This window comes from Pteropus alecto, unplaced genomic scaffold (assembly GCF_000325575.1).
Source record: "Pteropus alecto unplaced genomic scaffold, ASM32557v1 scaffold45, whole genome shotgun sequence".
In the NCBI taxonomy this organism is placed as follows: Eukaryota; Metazoa; Chordata; class Mammalia; order Chiroptera; family Pteropodidae; genus Pteropus; species Pteropus alecto.
Genome location: NW_006442491.1, coordinates 18,325,462 through 18,338,307, shown reverse-complemented (window position 1 = coordinate 18,338,307; position 12,846 = coordinate 18,325,462). Strand labels below are relative to the sequence as shown.

Here is a 12,846-nt window from a genome sequence, read left to right as displayed (position 1 = left end):
GATTAGCTCAGGTTTACATCATCCCGGCCAGAGACAGAGCCTGGCGCCGAGCGTCCACGAGACACCCGCAGCGGAAGCGGCAGCGGCTTCTCACGCGTTGGGCTGCAAGGGGTCGAGACCAGAGCTCCACCGGATCCTAATCTCAGCCGCAGCAGAGACGGCCCCTGTCCACCAGAGGTGCCCAGGCAAGTCTGTACTCGGGCTGCGGCAGGACCCCGCCGCACGAGGGTAAGGTACCCGCGGGGGGCCAGGGGCTGGTAGGTTGCAAGGGCGGTCCTGCGGAGGGTGGCCCGGGAGTCTCGCAGCCGCTCCGAGCTGCTGCGTGTTACAGACACAAAACAACTTTTAACAGACCCGCCGTCAGGGGGTCGATTTGGGCGGTGTTCCTGCGGGGCCTCAGGTGTCGCGCCCCCTCCCCCCAAGTGTGGCGGATTCCGGCTGGGGCGAGGGTGCACACCCCGGGCGTGGTAGCTGGGTCCTGGGGGCGGAGGGAGCCGGGGACGGAGGTGTCCCGGTGTCGCCCCAAGAGAGGTGTGTGGTTGTCTGTGTTTTGGGTGGGGCGGGGGAGTCCTGTGGTTTGGTGCGGGGAGGTCTGTGTGTGAGGGACTGTAAGAGGCACTGGGGGACTGGGGGACTGGGGGACTCTTTGTAGTGTCTTTGTCATTGTGGACGTGTGTCTGCGGGGGTCCACGTAAGCCTGTGCGGTGTGAGTGGGAATGTGTCTCGGGGTTCTTAGTCTCCGTGGACTGTGCGAGTTGCGGGGAGCACCTGGTGGCAGGTGCTGGTTGCATGGCCGACGTGGTCGGGACAGGGCTGGGTGCCCTGAGGGAGGGGGACCGGTGCAGTGGGAGCGCGGATGCAGGACCCCGGTACGTGCTAGATCTCGGCCGCAGGTGTGCACCTAATGGTGCGGCTACGGGTTTGCACGTTGCACTGAGCGCGCCTTGTTTTGCGCCTGCAGACAGTTTGTGCTGTACCTGAAGACTGGGGTGTGGCGGGGGCGGGGGGGGCGCACGTCCGCCCCTTCCCCTGGCCCTCGAGCCCAGCCTTCTTCCCGTGCCTCACCGGCTCCTCGTCCCCTCGCTGCTCCACGGTTTCCACTGAACTTTCTGTTCCGAAACACCGGCGGCCGCCGCTTCCGCTCCCAAGGGCGGAGCCTGGCTGCAGGAGGCCTGGTGTATGTGTAGGGGGCGGGGAGCGGGGCGTGTCAGACTGTGTGTGCGGCCTTGCTGGTATCAGTCCTGCAGTCGTGTGACAGTGGGAGAGTTGTGTGTGTGCGTGCACGCTTGCCTGCGAAAGGAGAGGTGTGTGTCGCTTAATTATGTGTGTGCCCCTCTTTGCCCTGGATGAGTGCCTGAATGAGTGCTGGCTGGCTTGGACAAAGTGTGTTTTGGAGGGGCGTGTACACCTGTCTGCCCTGTTGAGTGAGTGTATGTTTGGTACGACTTGCCCTTATTGGGGGAGGGGGGGGGAGTGGCGGGAGGAGGGTGTCAGGGAACAGCAAGAGGTATGTATATAGGAGCTTCCTCCATCCTACAGTAGTGATCCAGCAGTGTGGCCTGCGAAGTCCTTCATTCAACTATAGACTCGGATACCCCCTGTCCAATGGAATGGGGTATCCCAGGCCCCACCAAGCTCTGGGGTATGGATAGAGCTAAAGCAGCCTGGAGTGCTGATACAACTACCTAATAGCCACTCCAGGGAGCCTCTGCTTTGCAGGGCACAAAGCATCTACACAGCCAGGGATCATCTTGCTTGACTCAGAACAGCCCATGAGGCAAGGAGTGTCAGCTTAATCTCATCCCTGGGGAGAGTTCTGAGACTCCCAAGGGTAGCACTTAAACAAAATAATAATAATAATAATAATAATAATAATAATAATAATAATAATATAAATGAACAATAATGACCATTTCTTGTAACAGGTCCATGCTACTCTATTTGTGTTTTAATTTCTTTACTGCAAAAATCCTATGGGCTTTAATAGACATATGAAAAGATGCTCAACATCGCTAATTATCGGAGAAATGCAAATTAAAACCACAATGAAATATCACCTCACACCTGTGAGAATGGCTATCATCAATAAATCAATAAACAACAAGTGTTGGCGAGGATGTAGAGAAAAGGGAACCCTCGTGCACTGTTGGTGGGATTGCAAATTGGTGCGGCCACTATGGAAAATAGTATAGAGGTTCTTCAAAAAATTAAAAATAGAACTACCTTATGACCTAGCAATTCCACTTATGGGTATTTATCTGAAGAATTCCAAATAACCAATACAAAAAGATATGTGCATCCCTATGTTTATTGCAGCATTACTTACAATAGCCAAGATATGGAGGCAACCTAAGTGCCCGTCAATAGACAATTGGATAAAGAAGAAGTGGTGTGTATGTATATACATATACATACACACACAAAATGGAAAAATGGAATAGTACTCAGTCGTAAAAAAGAACGACCTCTTACCACTTGCTACAACATGAATGGACCTAGAGGATATTATGCTAAGTGAAATAAGTCAGACAGAGAAAGACAAATACCACTTATATGTGGAATCCAAAATTCAAAACAAACAGAACAGAAACAAACTCATAGATAGAGAACAAACTGAGGTTGTCAGATGAGAGATATTGGGGCTGGGTGAAAAAGGTGAAGGGATTAAGATGTACAAATTGGCAGTTACAAATTAGTCATAGAGATATAAAGTACAGCATAGGTAATATAGTCAATAATATTCTAAGAACTATATATGGTTCCAAGTGGGTACTAGCCTTATTGGGGGATCACTTCACGAGATATGTATATATGTCTAATCACTGTGTTGTACACAAGAAACTGATATAATATTGAATGTCAACTGTAATTGAAAATTTTAAAATAATTTTAAAAAATTCTATGAGCTTATGAGGGAACTGAGACTCAGAAAGGTTGCAGACCTTGCCCAGGGCTAGAAAGAGTGTTTTTTAAGAGTGTGAGCCAGGATTAGATCCTGGGAATATCTGACAGCAGCAACCCCCTATTGCAAAGGCAAGATTATGGCCTTTCACTCAAGGTTGGGGGCTCCCTCCCTTGCTCCCAAGGCAGTCTATGCATTTGGGAGCAGCATAATTAGTGAGTTGGGCCTCAGTCTAAGAATTGACTCTGAGCGATATTAATCCTGTCTCAGAGTATTGGAAAGGTTTTAACTGGGCTGAAGTCTGTCTCCCTCTAACACCTCATACTTGGGCCTCCTTGTCCCTCATCTGGAGTCTAAATGAGTAGGCAGATGGATCCTGCAGAAAACATTTCTGCCCTGACATGCCATTGCCATCTTCTCCACTCAACACACGGATACACAGCTGCGAGGGTGGTGGCTTCTTCCATCGTTGAATGAATAAGTCTTGGGAACTTTGAGAGACCTCCCCTCCCTGCTTCACTTCTCACCTGAGGATGAAACTGAGTTGGCTGGTGGACTAATTCTGCATATGGACCCTGTAATTCCGGTAGTTCTAGGGCCATCAGGCAATTGTAGATAAAATTCACAGCTGAAAAAAAGAAATCCACTCTATCCGTTTTGAAATACTCAAATATTGAAATAGAAAATTCCCTTGCCTCCTGTCCAAATCCAAATCCCTTCCTCTCCCAGAGGTCTCCAGGAGGCCAGGGGCTCCTGTGGTCAATTTAGTCTGGGTCTTTCCTGTGCACTTCCATATACATACATATTATATATGTATAATATAGAGAGAGATACAACATATTATATGCTGCTGGGGTTTTTAACATGAATGAGACCATCTTGAGTGTATTGTTCAGCAGCTCACTTTGTTCATTTGACAATATATCCATTCCAGAATATACATTCACATGTACACACCTCATTCATTTATCATCCTTCATCATCCTTCCTCCCTCCTTTCCTTCTCTTTCCATCCCTCCCTCCGTTTCATAGGTACTAGCTGCCTACACTATAACACTCAACACATACAGTGCAAGGTCTCCCTTCCTGTAACCAACCACCAGTCCATCTCTCCCCTTTACTTTTTTTTCACTTAATAGTTTACTCTGGAGATCTTTTCAATTAGCATATAAAGAGTTCCCTCAATCTTTTAAATGGCTACAGTTGTTCCATGTATGGATGAAACTTAATTAACCAGACCGCTAATGATGGATGTTCAGTTGTTTCTATCACATGGGCTGCAGGAATGACCTTATACTTGCATTATTACATCAGAATGTAGAGAGCTTCCTGGTCTCTTTCAGAACTGTATAGTATTCCACTATATGACTATACCATGATGTTTTAACCAGCCTCCTACTACCGGACATTTAGGTGTTTCTTGCCCTTTGCTATTAGACATAAGGCTCTGATGAACAGCTTTTCACATATTTGGCAAGCATTTTAATTAGAGAATAAATTCCCAGAAGCGAGACACACAGTTAAGGATGCGTGCAGTCGTCAGTTTAATGCACATTGCCAAATCACCCCCCATAAAGGCTGTGCCAATGTACCTTCCCACCAGCAGGGGAAGAAAGGGGCCACCAAACAGCTTCACTTTAGCACCTTTCTCCCTTTCATTCTAGATGCGAGTCACCCCTCTGGCAGCTCCTATGGGTGTCCCCTCCAGGAAGAAGCAGTTGAAGTTGGACGATGACCTAGACACTGAGTATCCCATACGGAAACAAGCTCGAAGTGGACCCCAGCCCAGGCTTCCCCGCTGCCCACTGCCTCTGAGCCCACCTCCTGCTCCAGTCCATGTCTCTGCTGTGACCACTGCCTCCCAGCTTGGGCCCTATATCCTCCTGGAGCCTGAGGAGGGTGGCCGAGCCTACCGGGCCCTGCACTGCCCCTCAGGCACTGAATATACCTGCAAGGTATGGGGGCTGCTCGTCACCAGCATCACAGGGGAACTTTAAAGGGCTTTCGCTTTAGAGGATTAATAAGACTGGGGGATCTCTATATTCATTTAGTCCTATGTTTATTGGAGAAACAGCCAGTGAGCCCCCAATACTCTGTCAAGCCCCCTGGCTGGGCTGAGACTAGAGAGGCAAACCAGATGACCTCAGCCATGGGGAAATCACAACTTAGGGCCTCGTAGTGTGATACATGTCACAGAGGTGGAGCTTAGGGGCCACGACAGGAGTACAGAGGAGAAGCCTCCAAGGTATTCAAGGGAGGTGTTAGAAAAGGCTGAGTAAGAGTTAGCCAGAGAGAAGTGGGGGATGGGAGGTCCAGGCAGGGAAACAGAGGGCTAGAGGAGTGAGAGCGTGGCGCTTCAGAGAATCAACAGGACTTCACTATGGCCAAGTGGAGAGGGTGTGCAGTCAGGGACGGGAGATGAGGGCTGGCATCCACTGGGCATGAAAACATTGGGAAGGAGCTCCCACTGGGCTGTGGGGAGCCACTGAAGATATTTGCACAAGAGAAGGATATGGGAGGCATCGAAAATCCTGGGACCCTGGAGGTTGTGGCGCCTACCATGTGGCTATTTTACAGATAGGAAGACTGAGAGCAAGAGAAGGGCCATGCATGAAGCCACATAGAATCGGGCCTGGCTTTCTAGGGCAATGTCCAGTGTTCCTGGCCAAAATCAGGGTTCTTGGCAGAAATTGAGAAATGGACAGGGCTAAGGCTCCCTGAGGGTCAGGCCCACACAGGACATTGGCAAGTAACAGCCCAAAAGGACAGAGCTGAGAAAGTATAATAACAGGTATTTACTGTATACCAGGTACTGTATTGATTGCTTAGTGTGCAAAATTCTTCTAATCTTTGCATAATCTATGAAGTAGTTATTGGGCCCATTTTATAGATAGAGGACACTGAGGCTCAGAAAGATGTGGTTACTTGCCACATGATAGAGCCAGGAGGTGTCAGAGCTGAGACTGGGCCTGGGCAGGCTGAACCCAGAGCCATGTGCCCGTTGCTGGAACAGGTAGTTCAGACACAACCAGGGCAGGTTTGCTCCTGGTGGGCAGGAGTAAGGAAGATAGGAGAGGGGGTGCAGGTGGTTTTAGCTGGGGAGGTCCGGGAAGACCTCTCTGAGTAGGTGACATTTGAATAGTGACTTGTGTGAATTGGAGGAGCCAGCCCTGTGAAGAGCATCCAGGCAGCAGGAAAGTCAAGTGCAGATGCACAGAGGCAGGGATATGCTTGCTATAACTGTAAAAATAATGTCTGTTTTTGGATTATTTCCTTCATGCCACCCAACTTTATTTTTTAGGACACAGGCTTACATTTTTTTTCCTGATGAATTAAATATGTACATGCTTTATTTTTATTTTCTGTGTGACATAGCTAAAATAACAAGCAAAGAGTTCAAAGTCAGATGAACCAAAATGAGTATACCAGGTTGGCTGCCGATTGGCTGTGTGGCTTCCATCCAACAAGTCCCCTTCCTCCTCTGAACATCTTTTCAGGACTGTGGTGAGGCTTCCATCTAAGGTCCATAAAGCCTCCAGCACATTTCCTGACAAACTCAGCCACTCTTACCATGTGCCCCCCTTCCTTCCCCCACCCAATTCCAGCCATGTCGATCTTTAGTTGGGTCTCTGGAGCTGATCAAGCTCTTTCTTGTCTCAGGGACTTTGCACTGTCTGTGACTCCTGGAAAGCTTATGCCATGGGCACTTCTGAATCACTCAGATCACTTCTCCAGAGTCCCTTCTGGACCACACTTTTCAAAATAGGTGCCTCCTTCCAAAATATGCTGCATCACAGCATCCTTCTTAGTTCCTTTGCAATGCTTATCAGAATTGGTAAATATTTCATTTTTTGACCTGTTAACTGTTTCCTGCATTGAATTGTGGGCACCAGAAGGGCAGGGACCATGGCCGTCAGTCAAGTTAGATCCTCAGTGGCTGGCACAGGTATAAATGAATGAAAAGATGAATGAGCAGTGAATTCTAGAGAATGGTAATGATGATGATGATGGACTTAAAGTTACTTCTGCATCATCTGCTCTTCTGGATTTCCCCTGCTTTCAGGGTTCTTTTGTTTGAGTTGCCTGTCATTTTTCAATTATCTTAAGTCCATGTAAGGTAGCTATTTAAGAGTACTTGCTGGCTACGTGGCCTTTCAGCTTTGTCAGGGTTGAGTGGCTTGCTGCGGAAGCATTTGGCACAGTGCCTAGCACCCAGTAGTGTCCAAAGGGTTGGCTGTGACTGTTTTCAAGGTCAGCCTGGGCTCCATGCGGTTTCTACCTGTGCTCACGCCATGCTCCGCCCACAGGTATACCAGGTCCGTGATGCTCTTGCTGTGCTGGAGCCTTACTCGCGGCTGCCCACCCACAGGCATGTGGCACGACCTGCAGAGGTCCTGGCGGGCACACAACACCTTTATACCTTTTTCCTGCGGCCCCATGGGGACATGCATAGTCTGGTGCGCCGGCGTCGCCGCCTCCCGGAGCCCGAGGCTGCCACCCTCTTCCGCCAAATGGCCGCCGCTGTGGCTCACTGCCACCAGCACGGTTTAGTCCTACGAGATCTCAAGCTGGGTCGCTTTGTCTTCACCAACTGTGAGAGGTGAGTGTGGCCACAGAGAACTCACCCACAGACACACCCAAGAAGTGGGCCATAATGGGGGAACTGAGGCTCAGGAAGGCAAAGTAACCTATGCAAAAAGTGGAGAAGCCTAGACTAGCACTACTGCTTGGTTCTGGGTGGGGCGGGGGAGAAGCTAGCTCAGTCCTGTTGGAAGCCCCTTGGGGTGGAGCATTGCCTTTGTGATAATAGTCACAGGATGAATTGTATAGCTGCACTGACTGACTTGGCATGGATCCTTACAAATATGAGATCTACACTATTACTGTCCCCATACGGCAGGTGAGGAAACTGAGACCTAGAGAGGTCAGTAATGCCGAAGATCCCACAGCTAAATAAATAGTAAAACTGAGATTTGAACCCAGATGTGACTCCAGAGCCAGGGTCTTAATTGCCTCTGAGCTGGAGAGGTGGGAGGCCTGGCTGGGCTTACCTCCTGACTCTGGGTGACCCCGTGTCTCTGGACCTCAGTTTTCCCATTCATAGAGAAAAGGCTGGATTGTCAAGATGTTTCCAGGATTTCAAGGCTACAGACAACAGCTAAAATGGGCCCTGAGTTCCCACACAGAAACCTTTCCTGTGAAACTGAAACTCAGTGATTTTTGGAGAGGGGACAGAAAGGGACTCCCAGGAGTATGCAGGGTATGTCAGAGAACTCTCCAAAGCATCAGGTCCCCATGAACATCCATTGAGAGCACTGATTTCATTTCAAGATTTTTTTTTTTAGGTGGGGAGGAGGGTGACCCCATAGAACATTTTTAACTGTTTATTTTGAAATACTTTTAGACTTTAAGAAAAGTTGCGAAAAATAATCCAAAGAGTTCCCGTATTTTCTTCACCAAGTTTCCCCTAATGTTAGCATCTTACATGACCATAGTACAACGACCAAAACCAAGAAATTGGTCTAGTACTGTTAACTAAACCACAGATTGGTTCAGATTTCATTAGTTTCCCACTATGTCTTTTTTCTGTCTGGGGTCCAATCCAGGGCCCCACCCCACACTCTGTCGTCATGTCACCTTAGTCTCCTCTAATCTGAGACAGGTCCTCAGTCTTTCCTTGTCTTTCTGGACTTCTGAAGAGTATCTGTCAGTTATTTTGTAAAATGCTCCACAATTTGGATTTTGCTGATGTTTTTCTCACAGTTAGGCTGAGGTTATGCAGCTTGGGCAAGAATATCACAGAAGTGATAGGCCCTTCTTAGCACTTCATATCAGGGGATACATGCCGATAATATGTATTACTCTGATGTCAACCTCAATCATTGGTGAGTGTGGTACTGCCAAGTGTCTACACTGTCAGGTTCCCAATTTACCCTTTGTAATTAATAAACACCTTGGGTAATGTCTTGTAATTAATAAGTACCTTGAGGTACTTTGAGGCTATGCATATAAATACTGTTTCTCCTTAAACTTTCACCCACGAATTAGCAGCCATCCATCTTCCCCTGTAGCAGTTATTACTGTGATGTTTATCTAAAGGTGATTCTCTATTTCCTCCTTTCCTTCTACGTTTTATACTAAAATGAACATGCCTTCAGTAAGAAGTGGAGCGTAAGATTTCTAATGATTTTTTAGGCTAATGCACAACTTTGAGCTTAGGAGTGGGTAAAATATCCCCAGACCTCCCAAAGGTGAGAAAGTGCTTCCTTCTCTTTTCAAGGCAATAGTTTGAGAAGCACTGTTGGTAGAAAAGGGACAGTGGAGTTAGACAGAGCTGGGTTCGAATCCTGGTTCTACTTTTTATCTGCTCTTTGAGCAATGGCTTCACCTGCTTGAGTCTTGACTTCTGCATCTGTAAAATGGGCCAGCAATGGGTGCGCATGCACACACAACACACACACACTCCTGTGCTATGATTCACTGAGTTAGTCAATGTTTGTGAAATGCTATCAGGCACCCAGGAAGTGGTACCAGAGGAATTAGATGAATAGCAGTGGAAATAGATGGTTATTATTAAAGTAACTTAGAGTGCTCCATGGGAGTTGTTTAAAGCAGAAGTTTCAAACGGTGGGCTACACATGCATTTTCTTTTTTCTTTTTGGCCCCATGTACATGTTCATTTGTTTTCAATTGAAATTGGTTGCCAATATTTCAAAAACTTGGACTTTTTCATTAAAATATGATTTCTGGCTTCTCTTAAATGGGAACGTGGGGCCCCTTTGGGAACTACATGAGTGGTTCATAGTGCTGTCTCTGATGGGTGAGAACTGGGGTTCACATCCCAGCCCCACACCCTGTGGCTGTGAAATGGTATCTTCCTCACAAGTTGTATGAGGATGAAATGAGACATGCCAGGTACGCAGCTTAGCTCAGGGCCGGGTACTCAGTGGACAATCCATAAATATTGACTGTTGTTAGTGGTGCCTTTTTTAGGCAGAGTTTGTGCTGAGATGTTTGGCACAGTCCCCACTTCTTATTTCTCTCACTTTTTTACCTGCCTGGATTCTAAACTTGGATCAGGTTTATAAGAGGCTTAATGCCCACACCCCTCTCAGCCCCCTCCCCAAGAGACTGTGGGAGATGTATTCCTCTCAGAGTCCTAGTTCAAATTTAATTGTTCTGTGACCTTGAGAAATGACGTAACCACTCTGAGCCTGGGCATCCTTATCTGTAAAATGGGCTCAATCATCCAGGCTCACAGGACTTGAGAAGTGGGTGCCATTCAGGGTGATGGTGTGGGCTGGTGGCTTGGGGCTCCCAGAAGGAGTTGACTCTCTGTCTCTCCCCTTGCCACAGGACAAAGCTGGTGCTGGAGAACTTGGAGGATGCCTGTGTGCTGACTGGGCCGGATGACTCCCTTTGGGACAAGCATGCATGCCCGGCCTATGTGGGACCTGAGATCCTCAGTTCTCGGGCATCCTACTCGGGCAAGGCAGCAGATGTCTGGAGCCTGGGTGTGGCACTCTTCACCATGCTGGCTGGCCACTACCCCTTCCAGGACTCAGAGCCTGCCCTGCTCTTTGGCAAGATCCGCCGTGGAGCCTTCACCCTGCCCCAGGGCCTCTCAGCCCCTGCCCACTGCCTAATCCGCTGCCTCCTTCGACGAGAGCCAGCTGAACGGCTCACAGCTTCAGGCATCCTGCTGCACCCCTGGCTGCGAGAGAACCCAATCCCCTCAGTCCCATCCAGATCCCACCTCTGGGAGGCTGACCAGGTAGTCCCCGAAGGACCGGGACTGGAGGAGGCTGAGGAAGAGGAGGGAGAAAGAGAAGCGGGTCTATATGGCTAAGGCTACCCTACCAGACTCAGCTGCAAACAGTGAGTTGAGTTTGGGGTGTCTCCAAGCTCTCTTCTGCCTCTTGGAACTGACAAACCTTAAGTGCCTTCTTAGTAAAGAGAAAAGAGGAGGCATGTGCGGAGTGTGTATTTGCACGCTCATGTGGATCTACACGCCTGTGCACGTGGGCTTGTGGATTCAACAAGTCCTTCTTGGGAGCTCATTGTGTGCCACAACCTGTTCTTGGTTCTGGGAACACAGCCGAGAACAAAAAAGACAAAACTCCTGCTCACACAGCTGACAGTACTTTTCTACAATCATAGGCCAGTGTCTGCTCTGGGCTGAGCACAGTTAGTGCAGGTGTCACTGTCCACTTGTGCTAGTGCCCCAGCACCTCTGTCCTAGGACAGTCCCTTTCACAAACAACCCAGATGCCTTTGTACCTTGTTCCTTTCGGAGAAAGGGAAGCATCTTGTGCCAAAGGCTCCAGGCCTCTCCCCTTCAACTTAGGACTCCAGAGCCCAGGCTATGCTGGGAATTCTGTACCTCTTGGTCAGGCCTGAGCCAAGGATTTGGGCTGGAAGATTAAGAATGCAAACTGTGAGATGGGTCCTCATCTAACTCCAGGAGTGGTTTGGAATGAGGGTCCACACCTGAGCTGAGCACCAAAGTGGGGGGACATATTAGGTGGGGTCTTCCCCCTGGCCTCCCTAGAAAGTCCTAAGCCCAGTTCTGGGGACACTTGGGGTCCAGGACCCCATATCAGCACTATAGATTTGGGATGCCATGAGTATATAATTTTACCTTGTGCCTAATAAAGAAGTTACGAAATACTTTTATTTTCCTGGACATTTTTTCTATCCTCTCATTTTTTTCCCCCCCTTTCCAAACCAGCCCCAGGGTGAGAGGCCAGCGGGCCCGTGTCTCAGCCTCATTGGAGTGGTTTGTGAGGACAGACTCCCTACAGTCCAGTGAGTCCTCTAGACTCGCTCTCTTCCTTCTAGAGGCAATGGTGTTTCCACTGGGGTAATTTTTGGCTGCAATTAACCAAAACCCTGAGTCAGTGGCTTAAAAAAGAAGGAAGTGTAGGTGGGGAAAAAAAGTGGCGAAGATAATGGAGGCTCTGTTCATCCCTCTGGCGACCAAATCAAAGTTGTGACGGAAACAAGGAGCAAGCAGCAAGGGAAAATCACCTGGGATCTTGATGAATAAGCCATACAACTAGGGAGAAATCCAAGAAATCACCCTGCAACGGCAGAAGATAGGATGCGGTGAGGACGCGGGGCTGCCCCGTTTCCAGAGGCTGAGTGAGATGGAGGCTGCAGCAGCGGCAGAGACCACTTAAAGGAGCTGTGACCGCGAGGGGATTTTGCGGTGATAGACCTGCTCACTCTGAGCACCAGTGCCAATTCGGCTGCGTGCAGGGGGCACCAGGGACTTACTGGGAGACATTGTCAGAGTGAGGGCCGAGGCAAGACTTGCTGGGTACAGAAGTGCCCGCAGTATCCATTGTTCCCTGTTGAGCCCTCCCCCGTACCAGTGCACGGACACAGGGCTGCCATAGTTGTGATGTCATCAAACTGGATGACAGAGGTCACTCGGCCCAGAGGATTCCCTGAAACCCCGCCTCTCTCAACTCGTGGCCCCACCCAAGCCACATCCAGGTGCATCCTCAGCGAGTCAGATGCTCCTTCCTGAGACTCACACTGTTGGAGGCAGCTAACCTCAGTTTCTGGTGTGGCCTTTTGAGGCAACTATAAGCACAGCATCTGTGGATTGCTTGCTGAATCTTAACAGGTGGCCCCAGAGGGGTAGAGGCTTGGGCTAAATTTGGCCTGCAACTGAACCCCTCTCAGGACTGTGCCACGGGACACCTACTTCACAAATCCACAGTAAGAAGACTGGGAGACTTAGGAGCTTTGCTTAGTACATAGAAACAGACATGGAAAAGCAGCCAAAATGGGAAGACGAAGAAGCAGAAACCATATGAGAGAACAGAACAGAGATCCAGATATAATGGAGTCAAATAATCTAACCGACACACAGTTCAAAGAACTGATTATAAAGATGCTCAATGAAATTTTGGGAAGTGTAGATAAATTCAGCG

The 12,846-nt window shown here is 48.9% G+C and overlaps 1 protein-coding gene across 2 annotated transcripts; it reads left to right on the top strand.

Annotated features, from left to right (window-relative positions):
• Positions 1 to 11,573, top strand: TRIB3 (tribbles pseudokinase 3). Of its 2 annotated transcripts, none has more exons than XM_015596854.2 (4): positions 1 to 185; positions 4,567 to 4,857; positions 7,210 to 7,502; positions 10,259 to 11,573. In XM_015596854.2, exons 2-4 carry the CDS (start codon positions 4,567 to 4,569, stop codon positions 10,749 to 10,751), a joined length of 1,077 nt encoding a protein of 358 aa, XP_015452340.1. In that variant the 5' UTR covers positions 1 to 185; the 3' UTR covers positions 10,752 to 11,573. The 2 variants fall into 2 exon arrangements, with proteins under 2 accessions (XP_015452340.1, XP_006921747.1); XM_006921685.3 differs by having other exon boundaries at positions 2 to 228.
• Positions 11,574 to 12,846: the final 1,273 nt, after the last annotated feature.

Excerpts from the sequence above, each read along its gene's own strand:
- TRIB3 (XM_015596854.2), top strand. The coding sequence starts at position 4,567 with ATGCGAGTCACCCCTCTGGCAGCTCCTATGGGTGTCCCCTCCAGGAAG. Across the intron at positions 4,858-7,209 it reads GCACTGAATATACCTGCAAG|GTATACCAGGTCCGTGATGC; the intron begins GTATGGGGGCTG and ends CTCCGCCCACAG. Across the intron at positions 7,503-10,258 it reads GTCTTCACCAACTGTGAGAG|GACAAAGCTGGTGCTGGAGA; the intron begins GTGAGTGTGGCC and ends CCCTTGCCACAG.